At 41.4% G+C, this 21,687-nt stretch overlaps 1 protein-coding gene across 4 annotated transcripts in view; it reads right to left on the bottom strand.

The window, feature by feature from the left end:
* Positions 1 to 6,329: 6,329 nt before the first annotated feature.
* The window catches only part of ACP6 (acid phosphatase 6, lysophosphatidic), a 28,582-nt gene continuing 13,224 nt past the window's right edge, over positions 6,330 to 21,687 (bottom strand). For 2 of the 4 annotated variants that reach the window (XM_054563360.1, XM_054563362.1), the window contains exons 5-10: positions 16,789 to 16,876; positions 15,813 to 15,945; positions 14,524 to 14,621; positions 12,945 to 13,040; positions 11,154 to 11,319; positions 10,151 to 10,519 (exon numbers count right to left, since the gene is read on the bottom strand). In XM_054563360.1, coding sequence (XP_054419335.1) covers positions 10,376 to 10,519; positions 11,154 to 11,319; positions 12,945 to 13,040; positions 14,524 to 14,621; positions 15,813 to 15,945; positions 16,789 to 16,876 — 725 coding nt within the window. In that variant the 3' untranslated portion in view covers positions 10,151 to 10,375. Of the gene's footprint in view, positions 6,598 to 10,150; positions 10,520 to 11,153; positions 11,320 to 12,944; positions 13,041 to 14,523; positions 14,622 to 15,812; positions 15,946 to 16,788; positions 16,877 to 21,687 lie in introns of those variants that run through there. The other 2 variants (XM_054563363.1, XM_054563361.1) reach the window with 2 other exon arrangements.

The raw sequence follows: 21,687 nt of genomic DNA, 5'->3' as shown, positions 1-21,687 counted from the left end.
TCCCGCTATACGGTCATTCTCCAGTTGACATGTCTGTCTTGTCTCTGCTATCAAGCCTGGCTGTCGGCTCTGAGCACAGTTCTCGGGGTGTATTCTAGCTGTGCATGTTGAAACAGAGCCATCACCTCCTTTTTTCCAGAAACCAGTGCAGCCATGGCACATTTTGAATTTTGAGGAATATGTCATACTGTACAAATAGGTCACTACAAACCCAATCCTGTTGTGACCAATTGACTTTGATATCAAGAACTCTATTTATCCCAGTACATTTCATTTCATAATATTAGCTCAAGGTCAAAAAAAAATAAAAGTCAGCATGGACTATCAAACATACCTATCATTTATTCACTCATTCATTTAGTCATTCCTCCCAGTTTTATGTCTTTAGTAAATGTGACCAGCCTGCACTCCGTATGTTTATTCAGGTGTATTTTTATGCAAACTATTTTAAAAAAGTGCAAAAGGGCAGAGGCCTAACACATAACACAAAACACCTGCCTGAAGAACAAGTGACTACTGCATTACTTTATCAATTCAGCAAATTCATTCCATAAATGTGTTGAAGCCCCACTATGTGGCTGATCACGATCCATGTGCTGGAGAAACACATAGCAGTGAGCAAAACAGATGAGTTCCTGCTGATTACATTGAGGGAGATGGAGGATACTAAATAGCTAATATTTATTGAACATTTTCTTTGTGCCAGGCATAAAGTGTCCTAAACACTTTGTTCTTCACAAAAATTTGAGGTAAGTACTATCATTATTCCCATTTTACAGATTAACTGTACTGAGGCACAAAGGAGTTAAGTCACTTGCTCAAAAACATATAGATCCTGCCCTGGCTGATGTGGATTGAGTGCCAGCCTGTGAACCAAGAGGTCACTGGTTTGATTCCCAGTCAGGGAACATGCCTGGGTTGCAGGCCAGATTTCCATTTGGGGGCATGTGAGAGGCAACCAATCTGTGTATCTCTTGCACATAAATGTTTCTCTCCGTCTAAAATAAATAAAATATTTTTTTAAAAAAAAACCCAGAAACCAAACATATAGATCCTAAAGGATGCAGCATGGACCTAGGCAATCTGACCTCAGAGTCCATGTACTTTTTGTTGTTTTAATCCTCACCTGAGCATATGTTCATTGATTTTAGAAAGAGTGAGGGAAAGAGAAACATTGATCAGTTGCCTCCCATATGCTCCCCAACTGGGGATTGAACCTATAACCTTTTGGTGTGTGGGATGATGTTCCAACCAACTGAGCCACCTGGTCAGGGCAGAGTCTATGTGTTTTAACCACTGGGCTTCCATTGTGTCTCTGCAAAAGTAAACATATATTAAATATATGCATAAACACATAAGGAAATATTCTTCATATGAGGCAGTGTCACATTTAAGCTGAGGTGTGAAAGACATGAAGAAGCAAACATCTCAAGATCTGAGGGAATAACAAAAAGAAGTGTACTAGAGGATGAGGTTGGAGAGGTAGGCAGGGACCTTGCACATGGGGGCCTTGTGTACTAGAGTATACTGGGGATTTGGGCTACAAGAATTCAGTAATAAATATGCCTGATTCAGTATCCAGCCTACACATAACCATCTTGTCCACAAATATACCATGAATGATTTCCTTTCCTTTATCCCTAAATGTGATCAGAGGATGCCTCCTTTACACTCAGAGCAGTTCCCTTCCAGTTGTCACCATCAGTGCAGAACAGCAAGACACACACTGTCTGCACAATCAAGATGCAGAATCCATTACATCTCTGTCTTGCTATAGTATCTTGGCCACGTAACAGCCTCTCAGATCTTCTCAGTTTCTGAGTATTTCTCCCATTGTCACCTTATCCTAGAACCACTAAAGAATGAAGCATTTTGGGACACTTTGATCTAGGGAGCAATCACTCTCAACATTTCCCCTTCCTGATCCCTTTCCTCCACTTCACAAGGCACAGGTAAGTTGTGTCTAACTTTGGATTTAGTTACTAACAGCTCAAAGACTGCTCTCTCTCCCAGAAGTCCTGCTGATGTGACCCCATCAATTTCTACTTACCCAAGTGTTATATAACCATCCCCTTAATTATGCACTCAATCAGTTCCTCCCAAGCTCAGCAATTTGTGGTCTCCAGGCATCCCCCATCTGCTTTTCTGGAGGTAGTTCCCAGGCTGGGCCTTGGTGAGACTCTGAAACACTGACTGGGTTTCTAAGGACATGGTGCCCAGAGTTGAAAGCCTTGATGCTATTTCACACTCTATTTCCTTACAAATTAATCTCTGATTAATACCATCTTCTGCAGCGATTCAGTGTGGGCCATTTCTTCAGAGCCTTTCTTTACCTTTGAGACTTTTAATCTCTCAATTCCAGGTTTATCTCTGTGGAAGACTGCCTCAGAGAAAAATGTCCTGCTTTCCAAACAATATAAACAGCTCTACCACTGGATGCAGCCTTGTGACACTTCTTTTACTGGTTTACCTAGGGTGTACCTTTGATTTCAAAGTACATACTCTCCTTTAAAGATCTGCACCAAAAAGAGCAACTCAGACTTTTGGGCAGATAGCAACCACCAAATGCTAGTTTCTTTATACCCTCAAGTACATGATTATGCAGATTTAAAGTTTGTATTTGAGCAGCTACCATGCTTCAGATCCTCCCGCGTGCAGACAGCACTCTCCTCCTCAATATACAGATAAAAAGAGACCTGCAATGTTGGCTGAGTTGCTCAAGGTCATGAGGCCCAGGAAAATGGTAAAGCTAGAATTCAAATTCCTAGCTCTTTATTCCATGGTAGGCGCTTCTTTCACCATTTCACCAGTAGGTTAAGCACCCCGAAAACAATCACCAGGATCTTACCACCAATGGCACACCATCCAGGCTGGGCACCCACTGCCTCAGCTGCCTGAGGAACATACAGATGGAGCCACAAAGAGGCTTTTCTGCAATAACTTGAGCAATGCTTTATGCTTGTAAAACACTACAAATTATGAAGTGCTTGCATACCTAATCTAGGTGATCCCATGATAATTATGTGAGGGAGTGCCATTTTACAAAAGAGGTTATACAGGCTTGTTAAAAAGAAGTTAATGGACATGCCCCAAGTCACAGATAGTACATGCAGAGGTAGGACTTGAACTCACAGCTCATGACTCCAAGACAAGTTCTCTATCTAGTTCTCAAAACATTAGTTTGGATCTTTACTTCAAAAATTAAGATTGCAGGCCCTGGTCAGTGTGGCTCAGTTGGTTGGGGTATTGTCCCATAAACCAAAAAAGTCATGGGTTTGATTCCTGGTCAGAGCACAGGCCTAGGTTGTGGGTTTGGTCCCTGATAGGGGTGCATTGGAAAGGCAACCAATAACTGTTTCTCTCCCTCTTTCCTTCCCTTCACCTCTCTCTAAAAGTAGTGAAAAAACTGTTCTCGGGTGAGGATTAAAAAAAATTAAGATCGTGGGCCATGCTACCATCCGACACCCCCCACCTCCAGGGAAGCGTACATTTCCAAAAGCCAGGTGGAAAGGACACGTGGAAAGACCAGTTTTTTATGGGGGTTAAGTGGTTTTCACCTCTCTCTCCACTCCCCGTCTTAGACAGAGACCAGGTTCCCAAAAGCTGACAGGGTGCACTGGGAGGGTTGGGACTGCATGGCCCGTCCCCCTTGGCCACTAGAGGGCAGGATCTGAACAGAGCACACAGCCCTCTCCCCAGAGAATTCCCAGCCAGCTGCAGGGACACATTCTTTCCCTAGTGGTAGCCCCAGGGTACACAACAAACTGCAGCTCTAGCCCCAAAGCTGAAGAACGGTATTTCCCTGGCATATAGTAAATAAAGCAGTTCTCTTAACCTCTCCCAACCTCCTTTGCAGGAGGATGGGCCTAGAGGATTCCAGCTGAAGAGAAGGGGTCCAGGTACCACTTGGGAAGACCTGCGGGTTTTTTTTTTTGTTTTGTTTTTTGTTTTTTTTTTACAACAAACACAAACAGGTCAGCATGCCAAGTCCTGGTGTTCTGAGGACTTGGGGTGGGATGGGATATGGGAACTACCCCTCTGTCCCCACCCCGTACCCATCTCCAGATGGGGCCTTTAGAGTTTTGATCCTCTTGCTGTCCTTTTAAACTTTCTACATGAAACTATTAAAGGGGTATCAGCACATAGCAAAGAGCTCCCTGAGTAAGATAAGCCAAGAGGCCATCAGGAAGGTCTGTCAGGTGAGTTCCTGATGATGTCAACCTACTCAAGCAAGCCCAGCTATGTAGCGGAAGAGGACAGACCACTACACACTACCCTGGGAGGCCCTTTACTTAGCCAAGAGTGAGATGCCCTCTGGAAATTAACTTAATCTTTTATACTTTAATATATTTTTAATGCTATAGTATATTTGTTAAATATTTTTATTTATTGTATTTTTTCCCATTGCTATTTAACCCCCTTACATCCCTTCCCACAATTACCACACTGTTGTCCATGTCCATGAGCACTTTTACCTTTTTACTTGATCCCTCTGTCCCCTAAACAATCCTCCCCTAGTTGTCATCCTGCTTTCTACCTGAGTCTGTTTCTATTTTGCTTATTAGTTCAGCTTGTTCATTAGATTCCATATATGAGTGAAATCATGTGGTATTTGTCCTTTTCTGACTGGCTTATTTCACTTAGCATAATGTTTTCCAGGTCTATCCATGCTGTTGCAAAGGGTAAAATTTTTTGTTTTTTACAGCCAATTAGTATTCCATCATGTAAATATCCCATAGTTGTTTTATCCACTCATCTATCGATGGACACTTGGGCTGCTTCCATATCTTGGTGATTGCAAATAACACTGCAATGAACATAGGGGTACTCATAAGAGTTTTGGGTTTCTTTGGGTATGTTTCCAGGAGTGGGGTTGCTGGGTTAAAAGGCAGATCCATTTTTAATTTTTTGAGGTCTCTCCATACTGCTTTCCACAGTGGTTGCAGCCACCAACAGTGCATAAGGGTTCCCCTTTTCTCCACATCTTCACCAGCACTTGTTTGTTGACTTATCAATAACAGCCATTTTGACAGGTGTGAGGTGATATCTCATTGTGGTTTTAATTTGCATTTCTCTGATGATTAGTGACATTGAGCATCTTTTTCATATGTCTATTGGCCATCTGTATGTCCTCCTTGCCTAAGTGTCTATTCAGCTCCTTTGTCCATTTTTAATTGGGTTATTTGGGGTTTTTTGGTATTGTTTTTTAAGTTATTTATAAACTTGGATATTAATCCTTTATCAGATGTATTGGCAAATGTTCTCCCATTTTGTGGGTTGTATTTTTATTTTGTTGATGGTTTTCTTTGCTGTGCAAACTTTTTAGTTTGATCTAGCCCCATTTGTTTTTCTTGTTTCCCTTGCCTAAAGTGATTTATTAGAAAAAAATATTGCTATGAGAAATGTCCAAGATTTTACTGCCTGTTTTCTTCTAGGATTTTTATGGTTTCAGGTCTAATATTTAAGTCTTTAATCCATTTTGAATTTATTTTTGTGTGTGGTGTAATTTACCACACACAAATGTGGTCTAGTTCACTTTTCTGTATGTATCTGTCCAATTTTTCCAACACTATTTATTGAACAAACTGTCTTTAGCCCACTGTATGTGTTTGCTTCCTCTGTCGAATATTAATCGTCTATAAAGATGTGGGTTTATTTCTGGCTCTCTATTCTGTTCCATTGATCTATGCATCTGTTTTTATGCCAATAACATGCTGATTTGATTACTATGGCCTTCTGTTATAGTTTGATAATTAGGTAGCATGATTGTACCAACTTGGTTCTTCTTTCTCAGGGCTGCTGTTGCTATGTGGGGCCTTTTGTGGTTCCATATAAATTTTTGAAATATTTGGTCTAGTTCTGTGAAATATGTAATTGGACTTTACAAATTGCATTGAATCTATAGGTTGCTTTGGGTAGCATGGACGAAATTAATTTAATCTTAACAGCACTCATTTTAAAAGCATTAAGAGAAAAAAGTCAAGGCCAGGGGCATGGTAGGAGTTTATGAAGTGCTTTTCATATCCATCCTCAGGACAAATTGTCAGGTAGGCAAATACTAATGTCCCTGTTTTATAGATGGAAAACATAAGCACAGAGATGTTAAGTGACTTGTCCACAGTCACACAACTGCTGAGTGACAGAGCCAACATTTTCTATATATACAGGGACACTCCCTTCAGTAAGGGCAAGCAGAGAGGAGGAACTGTTTACAGAGAGGGTGGCTGCAAAGAGCATTTCTAAAGTACTGTACCAGTTGAGAAAACCTGTCACAGCTAAGAATCAAGTGGGGAAAAATAGCAAAAAAAAAAGAACACTCGAAAGCCCTTACATTTATTCAATTCTCACAACAACCTTAATTACTAGGTATAATTACCTCCATTTTACAGGCTCAGAAACACCTGTCCAGGGGTCACAGAGAAGCATACAGACTAGTGTCAGAATTTGAACCCAAAAGAACCCTTGTTTTCCTTTCTTCCATGTTTTCCCCTGGTGGTGCATGGGGAAGAGTGCACAAAGCCACTGTTGTAGGAAGAGTTCAGAATCCATTCAATAAATGCTTCCTGAAGTCCACTTTGTGCTGTCTTTTACTTGGCTCTAGAAATACAACAGTAGACAAGACAGCCCCCACTGAGAAACAAACAGAAACATGGGCGGCATCAAGATAAGGAGGGATTAGAAGGGCAAAAGGAGTATGTGTAGGGATCTGGGGATGGAACAATGTGTGAGAGACCAGCTTTTTTCCTTCTTTTTAAGTTTATTATTTATTTTTAGAGAGAGGAAGGGCAGGAGAGAGGGAGAGAAACAGCAATGTGTGGTTACCTCTCATACGCCCCCTACTGGGAAACTGGCCCCCAGGCACGTGGCCTCACTGGGTATTGAACCGGCAACTCTTTGGTTTGCAGGCCAGCACTTAATCCATTGGGCCACATCAGCTACGGCCAGATTTTTTTCTTAAAACAGCTTTGTCTGGCCAAAGAGGATGTGTGAGGGATGTGAGGGATGAGGCTGGAGAAGCAAGCAGGAACCAGGTCTCAAATGGTAACAAAAGGCAAGAAAGTGTGCGACCCATTAGGAAGCTATGAAGTAACCTGGGAGGATGATTATGGGCCTAGGAAAGTAGTAATGGATATGTTCATTCATTCAACAAATGTTTGAGTACTTGCATGCATGAGGAACTATTCTTGATGCTAGGGACACATCAGTGAACAAGGTAAAGTCTACTTTCATGGAGCCTACAGTCTAGTCAGAGAGATAAACAACAAAATATACAGATGTGTAATATTAAGCGCTGATAAATACCATGGTGGGGGTAGGGGGAGATAGGACAAGGTGTGTTGGTTTGCTAGGGCTATCGTAACAAAATACCACAGATTAGGTGGCTTAAACAACAGAAATATACAATATTTCCTTACAGTTCTGGAGGCCAGGAGTCCAAGATCATGGTATCAGCAGGGTTGGTTTCTTCTGGGGCCTTTCTTCTTGGCTTGTAGATTGCCACTTTCTCCGTCTGTCTTTACATGATCTTCCTTTTGTGTCAGTCTCCTAACCTCCTCTTCTTATAATGATACCAATTACTGGATAGGGTCCGCACACCTCTCTTTACCGTAATTGCCTCTTTAAAGGCCCTATCTCCAGTCAAATCAACATAATTTTGAGGAAACATAACTCAGCCCATAACAAGGTGATAGAATGTAACTAAGGCTGGAGATAGAGGGAAGAGAAGGGAAGGATCTGAAATAGTTTATGTAGGATAATATAGTAGGGTCTCTCTCAGATGACACTGCATTGAGATCTGAGTGAAGAAAGGGAGCCAACCATGCAAATGTCTAGAACACTCCAGGGAGAGGGAATAGCTTATGCAAATATCCCAGGTAAGGTCAGGACTTAGGGCTATGTGGCATACAAGATAGTAAGAAGGCTAGAGTGCCTGAAGTACAGGGAAAAGAGAGATTGGAGAGGATGTCACAGGGCCTTGAGGACCATTATGATGACTGGATTTTTGATAAGGGAAGCCAGGGGAGAATTTTAAACAGAAGAGTGACATGATCTGACTTGTATTTTAAAAGCAATGCCTATATTAAGAATAAACTAGGGTAGAGGGGAAGGGCAGAAACAGGACTTGGCAATAAATCCAGGTGAGAGATAATGCTGGCACTAAAATAATAGCAATGGAAGTCTTGAGAAATTGTCAATTCTGGATATAGTTTGAAGAGAGACACAATAGGATTTACTGATGAATTAGATGTAGAAATGAAAAAAGAGAGGAATCGAGAGTAATCCCAAAGCTCTTGGCCTAAGCAACTTGGTGAATAGTAGTGCCATTTATCTAGATGGGGAAGCCTGTGGAAGAAGTACATTTAAAGAGGCATACTTGTAAGAATTGAGAGTTGATTGTGGACAATGGAAAGTTTAATACATATTATCTTAAATATCCATATAGAGATGTTGAGTACACAATTGGAAATGACAATTCAGAGGAAAAGTCCAGATTTAAGATATAAATTTAGGAGACATTGTACAAATTCTATGGACCTGCTTGAGATCACCAGGAATGAGTGTAGGAGAAAACGTCCAAGGACTAAGCCCTGAGACATTCCAGCACTTAGAGATCAGAAAAAGATAGAATCAGTGAAAATCTGAGAAGTTGGGAAGCCGGAGGAAAAATAAGAGAGTATTTGTCATGGTAGCCAAATAAAAAAATATATAACAAGGCTGGTGAGAATCTGTGTAAGAAGACTAGAAACTGGGTACTGGATCGAGCACTCAAAGGTCACTGATGATTTTGACAAGGGCTGTTTTCATGGAGCTGGAAGGGGTGAGTACCTAATCACAATTGGCTCAAGAGAGAAGGGGAAGGGAAGAATCAGAGATGAAAAGTATAAATAACTTTTTGGGGAAGTTTTGATGTAAAGGGGAGCAAAAAGTAGCATAGTTCAAAGATGTAGAAAAAATTAACAAAAGATTTTACAGCATATCTGTATGCTGATGGCAATAATTGATAGGAAAATAAAATTAACAATGCAGAAAAGAGATAAATGTAGGGGTCAATGCAAAGCTAGAGGGTTGGCCTTGGATAGGAGTAGGATGGTTCATTCTTAGTAACAGGAAGGCCTTAAGGCCACCAACACAAATGGGTTAGCAGATTTGGTGGTAGGGGTTGGGATACCAAAGATCAATTTTGATTGCTTTTACTTTTTTATAGTAACCATTAGAGTGAGGATGGGGAGGGGATATTGAAGATTAAGGCTAAAGAGATGGGGATATATTCAAGAAATAAACTAGGTAGGACAGCCCTAGCCAAGTAGCTCAGTTGGTTAGAGCATTGTCCTGATGTATGAAGGTTGCAGGTTTGAGCTTTGGTCAGGGCACCCAATGAATGCTCAGGTTTCTCTTCTGAGCTTCAGACACTCCTGTTCACTTGGATGTACCATAGTCAGAAAATTTCCCACTTCAAAATCAAACCCCTCTCTCCTCCCAGACAAGCTCCTTCACAGGCTCCTTCAAATAGGGAACTATTTGAATGAAAGACACCTCCACCATCCACTCAGTTGTTAAACCAGAAGTCTTTCTTTGTCTCCTTACTCTCATGTTTTCCTCTCTCTCACAATCAGTTAAGCTCTATCAATCCTACCTAGTTTATTTCTTTTTTTTAAAGTTTTTATTTATTGATTTTGAGAGAGGGAGAGAGAGAGAGAAACATTGATTAGTTGTTCCACTTAGTTATGCATTCATTGGTTGATTCTTGTATGTGCCCTAACTAGGGACCAGTCTTGCAACCTTGGTGTATTGGGACGATGCTCTAATCAACTGAGCTTTATATTTGTGAAATTATGATAGAAAAAAAAGAACTGAAATCCAAAGCCAACACAATTCTATAGGCTTATGATGTCCCCAGCCTATGTCACAGGCAGATGTTTCTGGACATGGAAATCAAGCCACAATATAGGGAATATCTTTTTGATATCAATATTACACTGCTCTTCCTTTCAAGGAGAGACCTTAGTCCTGGCTGGTGTGGCTCAGTTGGTTGGGTGTTGTCCCACAAACCAAAAGGTCATGGGTTCAATTCCCAGTCAGGGCACATGCTACGTGGGTTGCAGGTTCAGGACACATATGAAGGGCAACCTGGATGATGTTTCTCTCTCACATAGATATTTGTTTCCCTCTCTTCCGCCCTTCCCCTCTCTCTAAAAATTAAACAAGTATTTTTTTTTTTCAAAAGAGACCTTAATATTACCTACAGGAAGGAAATATCCTTACCTTATGTTAAAGTGCATTAACTTGTTCCTGCCTTTTCCAAACCCAACAGCCAGAGGCATGGTGTAAAGGCATTTTTTATTTAAAAATCAACACATCCTGCTTGGATAATCAGTCACTCTCCATTCCCAAGTTCCATCACCAGTGCTTGAGAGCAGAGTGTGTGGTATTTTTCTGGGTTTAAGGCATAAACTGACATGGTGTTCAAGAACTTGTCCAGTGGACAGAGCTGGTCAGGGCAACCTCTTGGCACTTGCTTCTGTGGAAGAGACATCACTCCTCAGGGCCCTGTCTCACTGTTTTCAGCTATGCCCAATGGTCTTTTGTACATGCACATATAAATAGCCAGGAAGACTCCACTACTTGGTCACCTTCCAGAATAAGAGCACTATGTCTGCTTGTAAAAGTCACTCAAGAACAGTTTGTTGAACTGACTGGGAAGACACAGTCAAGTTAGGCCCAGAGCAGGGAAGCCTAAAGGTCTAATCCTCAGGGAGTGCTCTAGCCTCTGCCCTGGATATCACACTGCTGAAGCAGCCAAGGCACCAAGAGTGCTGACAGCACAAATCACCTCCCGAGACACCATTATTAATTTTCAGAACAGGCTTCTTAGGCTATTACATCCTGGCAGAAACACTCAGGAGAAGAGGAGGGTAGTCCAATACCTAGAAGGAGTCTGTAAGAGAACTGGGATAAGGCCCAAATCCCAGCCTGCCTCTATATGCCAAGTTCTGACTTCTCCCTGGGTTACAGCCATGAGTTGCCCTAGATTATCCAAAGAGCTGATTATATCAACAGAGGTTCCACTGGGCCTGAGGAGGGAGACTTGGTCCTTAAAACCAGGTGGGTGAGATTGAGGGAAGAGTGCCTCAACCCCACCTCAGAGGTCTTACCTCCCCATGGTAATAGAGCTGCACAAACCACTCTTTAGATTCCTGGTGCTGGTAGAGTTCCATGGTCATGTCAACAGCAAATGGTGGCCATTTGTGGTCAAAAATCCCCAGTGCCATTAAGAGAGGTATGAAGGTCACATCATGAGCCGCGTAGAGGTACAGCTTTCTGTAATGCAGAAACAGTTCTCCACAAATCTTTACTCAGGACTCTGGAGGCCAGGACATTGCCTGCCTCCTTTCAGTAAGGAACAACACTTGCCTGAGAAACCAGGTGACATCTAGAAATCAGTTGAGCCTGATAGGAAACTCCTTTGAAGTAGATGGTGGGAGAAGCCTTATTCTCACTCCCATGTTTTCATGAAGCAGGATCCCTGCTGAAGTAGATATCTTGGCCTCCTCCTGCCCACTGGGTCACCCACCCACCCACTCCTTCCCTGGTGAATTTCAAATTAAAAACTGAGCATGTGTGCCTTGTTCCCTTCTTTTCTCCCTCTGGGAACCTGCTTGCTTATAGCAGGGGTTCTTCTTATTCAGCTGTGAGATGAGTTTAGCAGAGCAAGCAGTCCTCCTTGCTGGGGAAATTTGCATTCTTGGAAATTTAAGTTCATTTCAAAAGAATATTAATGAACCTGTTCGGCCCTCAAAATATTCTTCAAATGGCTTTAATCAGTAGTAAATTTGCTGTTTTAATCCATATCTGTCTGACCCCTATATCTAGCTCTTGGGAAAGAGAAAGGATTTTATTTGTTGACCTCCAAACTAGAACACTAGCACTGGGTCCTGCAGTATTCTGCAGATATAAGGCCAAGGGGGACAAAGTGGTAAAGGGCAACAGGAAATGTACTGTCATCATGAGTACTGTGATGGACAGGGATGGGCAGTCCCATAATTTGCTATTATAAACATATAAGTTCCTGAATGTTCCTGTTTCAACTCACTGTCCCCTGTCTTCCCCTTGGCAATCTTGTTAAAATACAGAGTCCAAATCAGTAGGTCAGGCCGGGGCCTGAGTAGCTAACAAGCTTCGAGGTCATGGTAAAGCTGTTCATCTTCAGACTACACTTTGCTTAGCAAGTGCCTAGGATACACAACAGTTGAAACCTGTGGTCTCTAGCCTGGGCTTTCAGGCTCTACAAAAGTGGTGATGGAGGTTCACAGGCCACTTCCAACATTTTCAAATGCCTAGTGGTGTTATACCCTTCTATATACTCAATGAAGGTATTCAAACTAAATAATCTATTAACCAATTATCTTTGTTTGGGGCTAGTATAGTAGTACTAAGTCAGTGTGATATCATAATTAGCTACTCTATTTGACAGATTTTTCTTTTTAAGATTTTATTTATTTATTTTTAGACAGGAAGGGAGGGAGAAAGAGAGGGAGAGAAACAGCAATGTCTGGTTGCCTCTCGAGTGCCCTCCAGTGGAGACCTGACCCACAACCCTGGCATGTGCCCTGAATGGGAATAGAACTGGTGACCATTTGGTTCGCAGACTGGCACTCAATCCACTGAGTCACACCAGCAAGGGTGACACATTTTCAATTATTAAAAAATAGAAAAATAAATTTAGGGTTCTTCTGGCTAAAATTAAAATTTCAAAACCTGGAAGGATGGGGGTAGCAGGAGGAAAGGTAAAAATGTGAACTTATTTGAGACTTGTGGCCTCTTATACATCTACCTTCAGTCACTGACAGCCTGGTTCTTGCTCCCCTAAAACCTGGGTTCCTTCCCTACAGCCAGAGGCCCTGTATGGCCCTCAGCTGCATGAGCTGAGCTGCTGTGTCAGGTACCTGTTTTTGCCAGGTGGAGTGGCAGGATCCACGACTTTCAGCAGGCTGCTCTCCAGGAGGTAGAGAAATGGTCCGACTGCCATCTGAAGACTTTCCCTATGGCAAGAAAACAATTAAGCACCTAGCAGTTATTCAGCACAAAGGGGATGTAGGCTGGTTCTGCCCCTGAGGAGTTCACTAGCCCAATCAGACAGAAATGAGAAAAGACAAGTCAAGCATAAGGGACAGCAACAGGCCAGAAGGAGAAAAATGGCGCTGACTCAAGTTTGAGGGTTCCCTGTGCACAAACATTTCCAACAAAAGCACCAGGATTTAGACCTGGTACAAACACAGCTGAGATGGGAGGGACTGACCAGAATAAGTCCTATAAAACTGGGTCTTTGGGAAAAAAAGAACACAGCTGGGAAGGGCAGGGTGTCATGACTTCGAGGAATTCCAAATTAGAAAAGCAATGTGAAGGAACCACATCCTAAACTATGTATGCTTCCCATGTGCCCTCTCCTTATTGGAGATTAAACCATAAGCAGCTTTCTTATTCACAGATATGATTAAATAAGAAGTTCAGTGCTTGCAGGGTTGGCACCGTGGCTCCACCACTTTCATTCTCAGGCTGGTCACCTTGTGTGGCTACTGCAACTAAAAGCATGTCATCTCACACTAGTAAACAAAGCAGTTATATGGTGGCCGCCAAGCAGCCAAAAGACCTGGTTTTGGTGCCTCTCACTTTTTATCAAAGTGGAAAAACTACCCCTCTCTCAGAATTCCCAGAACCCAATCACTGACAAAAGGGAGTGGAGTTGTCGTGACTGGCTTAGACCAATCCTTATTCATGGTGACTGAATGAATGGCCACCTTTATAAATCAAGGAAGGTTGAAGCAATGGATGAGGAGTGGGCAACCAATACTATATGCAACATACACTCTCCAGAAAATGTGCACAGGTCAAGCTAAGTTTGATAGCATTGTGAAGTTGTAATCCACTTGTGCTTGAAGAAACATCATTTGTACAAGAACCAGAAGTAACTGGAATGGAAAAGAAAATGGATCAGGTCTTGTTTAAAATGTTTTACCCCAGAAGAAAGAAAACTATGGCTGTTTAGCAAATCCAACCCACCTGCCTGTTTTTGTAAATAAAGTTTTATTGGAACATAGTTGTGTCTGATTGTTTGCATATTGTCTACGGCTGCGTTCAAGCTACATGGGCATAGATGAGTAGTTGCAACAGATAAAGCATATATTGTAATGCCTAAAATATTTACTAAATGTGCGTGTGTGTGGAGGGGAGGGTAGTCGGTGACAACTCAAGTCTGGCGGGACCACTTCATGACACTCAGTCAAATGGCGGTTCCTGATTCTGTGTAACAGTGAAAGGAAGCACTAGGTCACTGGTTCCAGCTCCAGAAGTGTAAGAACCTCAGGCAGAGCCCACTCGGTAAGCCAGCAGAATGGAGTGATTTCTGCCAATGCACACATAGAGAGGCCAGCTGTAAGGTGTAAGTGGTCTGATGAACCCCCTGCCCCACACATTGCAAGGCCTGACCCAGCTGACTTCATGCCAGCAGCTGAAGAGGCCCCTCACCTGTCTCTACTTTGCACATATAAGGCCGTGTCCACGGCTCTCTGTTCAATGTTCCAAGCAAATCTCTTCAGCATGGGGCAGCTCAGGAGGCCATGCACCTGAAAGAGCCACAGGTACAGTTTTAGAAAGAAATGCTTCTCATTCACTGAGCCTGGCAGCTGATCAGCTTTCAAAGGACCTTCAGGGGCCTGGGGAGGGCTTTCTAAAAAAGCAGTCTGTCAAGGCACTTCAGAAGTTATTCCTAGAGATTTGAAGGCCTAAAAAAAAATTGTTTATATTCCCTTTCTGATGGCTTCCCCATGTACTTCAAAATGGAAAACATCTGTATTTTTTTAAACTGTAAAAGGGCCCTAGCTGGCATTGCTCAGTGGATTGAACACCGGCCTGTGAACCAAAAGGTCGCCGGTTCAATTCCCAGTCAGGGCACATGCATGAGTTGCGGGCCCGTCCCCAGTTGGGGGCATATGAGTCAGCCGATGGATGTCTCTCTCACACAGCAAAGTTTCTCTCCCTCTCTTTCTCTCTCCAGTCCCCTCTCTCTAAAAATAAATAAATAAAATCTTTAAACTATAAAAGAAAAAAATGAATAAAATACAACTCAAGTAATTCATAACCTTCATTTTCACCAAAATAATTTCCAGAAAATGTGGCACATAAATATGTCATATAAACTCCTGTTTTACAACCTTAAACCTATCTTACACATAAGCACCATAAGCACAAGGTGCACTTCTGCCTTCAGGGCATACTTTTATCTTCACTGGAGAAGGGAGGATCCAGGCTATATGGTCTTTGGGTGTCTAAATTTTGAATCTAGAGAAGCATTTCCCATCATGGAATCTTCAGTATTATATGTTTAGAAGTCCTATGGTCAAATAAGTTTGGGAAAAACAGACAAAGATTAACCAGATTTCTTCGTTATAGCCTTCTCAGATTCTTTAACATGCTGACATGCATATACACTCTTCAAAAACTGATTCCATATACAGGGATTGCAAAATTTTTAGACAACAATCCTTCCCATCCTACCACCCACCCCACTCCTACCTATTCATAACACACACACTCACATCACTGGTATTCTGGGGAACAGACTCTAGGAAACTCTGATCTAGAATTAAATGTCTGTGCTTCTGAATGAGGAGTCCTTCTTGATTGTTCCCTATCCCTCAGAGCTGCCTCCAAACCAGAAGGCCTCCACCCACTTCTCTCTACTCAGAGGCCAGGCCACTCAGGTACCTATGCCAGGCTCTCCCATCCTCAGGGCCCAAAGACGACAGTCATCCCACCTGCTCAGCAGCCATATTGTCAAAGAGGATGAGGAAGTCCACTTCATCACTATTGTCAATGCCCAGCCCCTCCTTCACCTTTTTCAAATCCTCTGAGATTCCTGGCTGCAAAGACGCAGCCTGTCTCCGGCTTCTGTCAAAAAAAAAAAAGAAAAAGTATTTCCTTACATTGTATAGTGATTAAGTTTACAAAGTATATCTCATTCATCATTTGGAATCTCAATTAATCCTCAGTAACAACTCATAGGGATTAGTTGTTGTTATTCCCATTTTACAGATGAGTAAGCTAAGACTTTATGAGGTCAAAAATGACTTGTGAAAGTTAACAAGTACCAGGGCTAGAATAAAAGCCTGGATTTTCCAAATCCCACTCTAGCATTTTCTATGTCAAAATGATGCAAGCATAGCATAGGTCTGCTTGAAAACAGCATTCATTTTCTCCTGTGGAACACATACTTTATCCTCTTAGTATATGGCCCAGAAATACCTGAACAAAGAAAAGTGCCATCAGCCCAAACCAACCTATCTATATGGCAGGCAGCATGTTGGTGAGAGAAAGGGAATCTGTTTTCTGCTTGCCTATCTGGATTTGCAGTTTGATGACTGGCTCAATCATCTTTTATTTAACCTGTCAGTTTCTTTATCTACTCCATCTGAAGAGGGCTTAAAATAATCAAGAGAATAATGTTCTGGAAATAGCAAAGCCCCACTCATGGCTATATGTACCATCTCTCTAGCCCAGCACATGGCCTTTTCCAGGCTTCCTGGCCCTTCACTATGAGTCTACCACTGCAAGCAAGAGCTTCTTCACTTCCTGGACAGTGAGGTCAGACCTGAGTGTAATGCCATCCCTCCCATCCGTCATCCACCAGCACAGGAAGCCCAAGCAGGCCCTCAGTTCAGGCAGAGTCCTCCCACCAAAAGTAGTGAAAGCCTGTCTATCCCCCAGTGTTGAGCAAGAACCCAGGGCAGTTACCTTGTTCTTTCCCGCAGTCTCCAGCAGTTCTGGTAGTTGGGGTACAAGACTTCAGAGCTTGCGTCATCAGTGTGGATGACAATGGGTCCTGGAAGTAAGTTGGGAAGCACAGGCTTTAGCTTGTTCTTCACAGTATATCCTCCCCCTCCTCCTCATTGTCTTTACAGATGGAGCTTCTCAAGGAGGCAAATCATCAAGGTTACTCCTTAAGGACAGTGAATGACTTCAACATGCCTTTGCCTTGCCAACAGGAGTTCTCCTATGGTCTGACTAATGGAGAAAGCAAGTAGCAGCCTTGTTCTGTCTGGCACAACTCCTTCTAGTGGGTCACATATAGACTAGAGCAGGTACATCTAAATCAGACTGGCACTTCCCTGACCTATTCCAAAAAACCTGACCTCCAGGCACTACCAGCACTTGGGCTTTCTAATAAATGAGCCATCCCTGACTTTACTAGAATAGGTGACTTTCTTGCTTCCCAGTCAATCCTATATGGTGACTTATGACCTGATACTCTAAGAAAAGGTGACCACAAGGCCACAAATCCTTCCTGCCCAAAATGAAAGCCAGCCTTCCAGATGAACTGCCAGGAACCAGAGATTAGACTACAAAAAATATTTCTTATATACCTTGCAGCATCTTCCTACTGTTCAGAACTCACAAGTACCTTTGCTTCCTCTCATCGATGCTGAATGAAGGCACACTAACACCTCCCCATGCTTGGCTCTGTGCCAGAGATGGTAGGGGCCTGTGGCAGATCCCCTACCTACATAGCTCAAGCCTGACCTTCTCTGATGGTAAAAGAAAGAGCTCCCATCAGCAGTTCTTTGGAATTTGCGGAGGCCAATCTGTGGAGTCATTAGCTCCAAAGAGCTATTAGTTCCGAATTATTGATAGTCAATCCCCTAGGACTTTAAAGTAGTCTGTGGTAACTTGACTAGACTATCGGATTTCAGACACACTTTGTTGGTCAAATGATCAGAGACGCCCTCTCCAGATGTGCATATTCTCTGAGAAGCATGAAAGGGAAGAGTATGGATTCTGAAACCAAACTGCCAGGGTTTCACCATCCAAGCTCCACCATTTACCAACTTTGTGTCCCTGGGAAAGTTGCTTAGCTTCTTTGTGCCTTAGTTCTCTTATCTGTAAATTGTTACCAACATCACAGGGTTATTACAAGAATTAAGCAAGTTCATATATGCAAAGCTCTTAGAATAATGTTTGGTGCACAGTAAGCCCTTTAAATGTTAGAATAGTAGTAACTTAAACCTTTAATATAACACATGATAATTCCAATCTTGTGTCTGATATTGGTACTTGGATAGTGGACCTAAAATTTATGATAAAAAAGATTCCTCTGAGTTGGCACACAAGTATATGCTGAATGAATGACTGACCATACGGTAAAGACCAACAACCTTTAGCTTCTCTCACAGCCTCATTCTCTAAAGCCTACACATAATACTCTGGGATTTCTCTAAGCTTGTACACCTGAAGTGACATTCCAAAGTTGCACAACTTCTATTAATAGTAACACCTTGAGGGGTTCTTTGGTCTATTCATGCTCCTTGATATTGGTTATTGGAGTCCCAAAGACATCTGGGTCCCATGCAGGGTGCTGCTACCTAAGCAGCCACACTAGAGGCTGAGGATGACACCATTTCTTTCCTTGCCAAAAACCTGGGGAAGCTGATGCCTGAGTCTGAGACCTGCCTGCAGATCAGTATACCACCAAGAAACATCTTTCCTACTTCATTCATACTTTTGGTGTTTATGAGTAGAGGACATTTGCCTTTTAGAAGCTGAGCAAGTGAAGTTCTCAGAAGGCCAGGCATTGTGGATTGCTTCTAAGCTCAAGGGCTAGTGGGAAGTAAGGGGCAGCCCATTCTGTCTGCTATGTGTTAATGTAGACACATCCTTTTTGGGGCAAACAGCCAACTTCAGTCAGAATCGCAGCACTACCCAACACAGCTGGGAGCAGGGCAGCCTCCTCTGGCTGGAGGTTTCTACCATTTACATATTTTTTAAAAAGCCTGATGGACATGTTAGAACTACTTGAGATACTGCCAAAGAAGCTCTGCAAAATAACATGAACCAATTTACAGCACCAATTTAGTATTTTATTTTTTACTTCTTGCCACTTCTTTAGAAATTCTTATTTACTTCTTTATTGGGGGTGACATTGGTTAATAAAATTATATAGCCTTCAGGTATACAACCCTACAATACTTCATCTGTACATTGTATGGTATGTTTACTACACCAAGTCAAGTCTTCTTCCATCACCATTTATCCCCTCTGTACCTTCTTCAACCTCCCCCACACCTCTCCCTCTGGCAATCACCATATTGCTGTCTGTGTCCGTGAGTTTTTTTCTTTGCTTAATTCCTTCTTCCTTCCCACCCAGCCCCCAACACCCTCCCGACCAACAGCAGAGTATGTCTCCACTTCCTTAATTTGTTAGATTCCACTTACATTGTACTTGTCTTTCTCTGTCTTATTTCACTTAGCATAATAATCTTCAGGTATTGCAAAAGGTAAGATTTCCTTCTTTTTTTACAGCTGAGTAGTATTCCATTGTGTAAATGTACCATGGAATTTTATCCACTCATTTGCTGATGGGTGCTTGGACTGCTGCCAAATCTTGGCTATTTTAAATAATGTTGTAATGAAAATAGGGCTACATATATTCTTTCCAATTAGTATTTAGGGTTTCTTTGGATATATTCACAGAAGTGGAATTGCTGGGTCATAAGGGTCATAAGGTAGTTCCACTTTTAATTTTCTGAGGTAAATCCATACTGCTTTCCCCAGTGGCTGCACCAGTCTACATTCCCACCAACAATGCATGAAGGGCCCCTTTTCTCTGCATCCTCACCAACACTCGTTTGTTGATTTATTGATGATAGCCATTCTGACAGGTGTAAGGTGATATCTCATTGTGGATTTAATTTGCTTTTCTCTAATTAGTGATGTTGAGCACACTGTCATATGTCCATTGGCCATCTGTATGTACTCATTAGAGAAGTATCTATTCAGGTCCTTTGCCTATTTCCTAATTGGATTGTTTTGGTGTTGCATTTTATCGATTACTGATAAACTTTGAATATTAAGTCATCAGATGTATCAGTGAATATGTTCTCCCAGGCAGTGTATTATCTTTTAATTTTGTTGGATTTTTTTGCTGTGCAAAAACGTTTTAGTTTAATGTAGTCCCATTTGTTTTTCGTTTCCCTTGCTCGAAATATTGGAAAAAATATTACTATGAGAAACATCTGAGATTTTACTGCCTATGGTTTCTTCTAGGGTTTTTATGGGTTCAAGTCTAATATTTATGTCTTTAATTCATTTTGAGTTTATTCTTGTGTATGGTGTGAGAAGGCAGTCTAGTTTCATTTTTAAAAAATGTATGTCCCTTTTCCCCAACACCATACATAGAGCTATCTTTACCCCATTGTATGTTTTTGCCTCCTTTGTCAAATATTAATTGACTATAAATGTGTGGGTTTATTTCTGAGCTATTCTGTTCCATTGATCTATATGTCTGTTGTTATGCCAGTACCATGCTGTTTTGATTACTTTGGCCTTGTAATATAGTTTCATACCAGGTAGTGTGATTCCAACTTTGGTCTTCTTTCTCAAGATTGCTGTTGTTATATGGGGCCTTTTGTGGTTCCACATAAAGTTGGACATATTCTAATTTTGTGAAATATGCCATTGATATCTTGATAGGAATTCTCTTGAATCTACTGTTTGCTTGGGTAGTATGGATATTTTAATAATGTTAATTTTTCCTTTCTATGAACATTTGTACATTCTTCAATCTCTATCTTCAGTGTCTTATAATATCCTGAGTACAGGTCTTTTACTCCCTTGGATAAATTTATTCTTAGGTATTTATATTTTTGAAACAACCGTGAATGCAATTGTATTCTCAGTTCCCTGTTCTGATAGTTCATTATTGGTGTATAAAAATGCAACTGATTTCTGGGCATTTATTTGTGTCCTGCTACTTTACTGAATTCATTTATCAGTTCTAGTAGGGTTTTTTTGTTTTTTTTAATGAATCGTTAGGGTTCTCTAGATACAGTATCATGTCATCTGCAAATAATGACAGCTTTATTTCTTCTTATCTGATTGCTGTGGCTGGGACTTTCATTAGTATTCCCACCTTGCTGAGAGTTTTTATCATATATGGGCCCTTGATTTATTCAAATGCTTTGTCTGCATATATTGATATGATCATGTGATTTTTATCCTTTGTTGATGCAGTGTATCATGTTTATTGATTTGTAGATATTTTACCAATCTTCCATCCCTAGAATAAATCCCACTTGATCATGGTGTATGATCTTTTTGATGCATTGCTGGATCCAATTTGCTAATATTCTGTTGAGGATTTTAGCATCTGTGTTCATATGGGATACTGGCATATAATTTTCTTTCTTTGTAGTGTTTTTATCTGGTTTGGCATTAAGATGTTAGTCTTGCAAAATAAGATTGGGAGTGTTACCTCTTCTTGAAATTTTTGAAATAGGTTGAGAAGGGTAGGTGTTTGTTCTTTGAACATTTGATATAATTTTCCTGTGAAGCCATCTGGTCCAGGACTTTTGTTTGTAGGAAGGGTTTTGTTTGTCTGTTTGTTTGTTTTAAATTACTGCTTCAATTTCACGTTGAAATGGAAGTGGAATTGAAATGGACAGTTTGAATCTGTCTATTCAGGTTCTCTGATTCTTCCTGATTCAGTTTTAGATAATTGTATGTTGCTAGGAATTTATCCATTTCATCTAGATTGTCGAATTTTTTGGCATATAGTTGTTCTTAATGTTTCTTACAATCCTTTGCATTTCTTTGCTGTCAGGTGTTAAATCTTCTCTTTCATTTCTGATTTTATTGATC

Source organism: Pteronotus mesoamericanus, unplaced genomic scaffold (genome assembly GCF_021234165.1).
Source record: "Pteronotus mesoamericanus isolate MK-2021 breed Mesoamerican mustached bat unplaced genomic scaffold, CSHL_Meso_final scaffold_705, whole genome shotgun sequence".
In the NCBI taxonomy this organism is placed as follows: domain Eukaryota; kingdom Metazoa; phylum Chordata; class Mammalia; order Chiroptera; family Mormoopidae; genus Pteronotus; species Pteronotus mesoamericanus.
The sequence above is the reverse complement of the archived record's forward strand: the minus strand, read 5'-3'. Positions and strand labels throughout refer to the sequence as shown.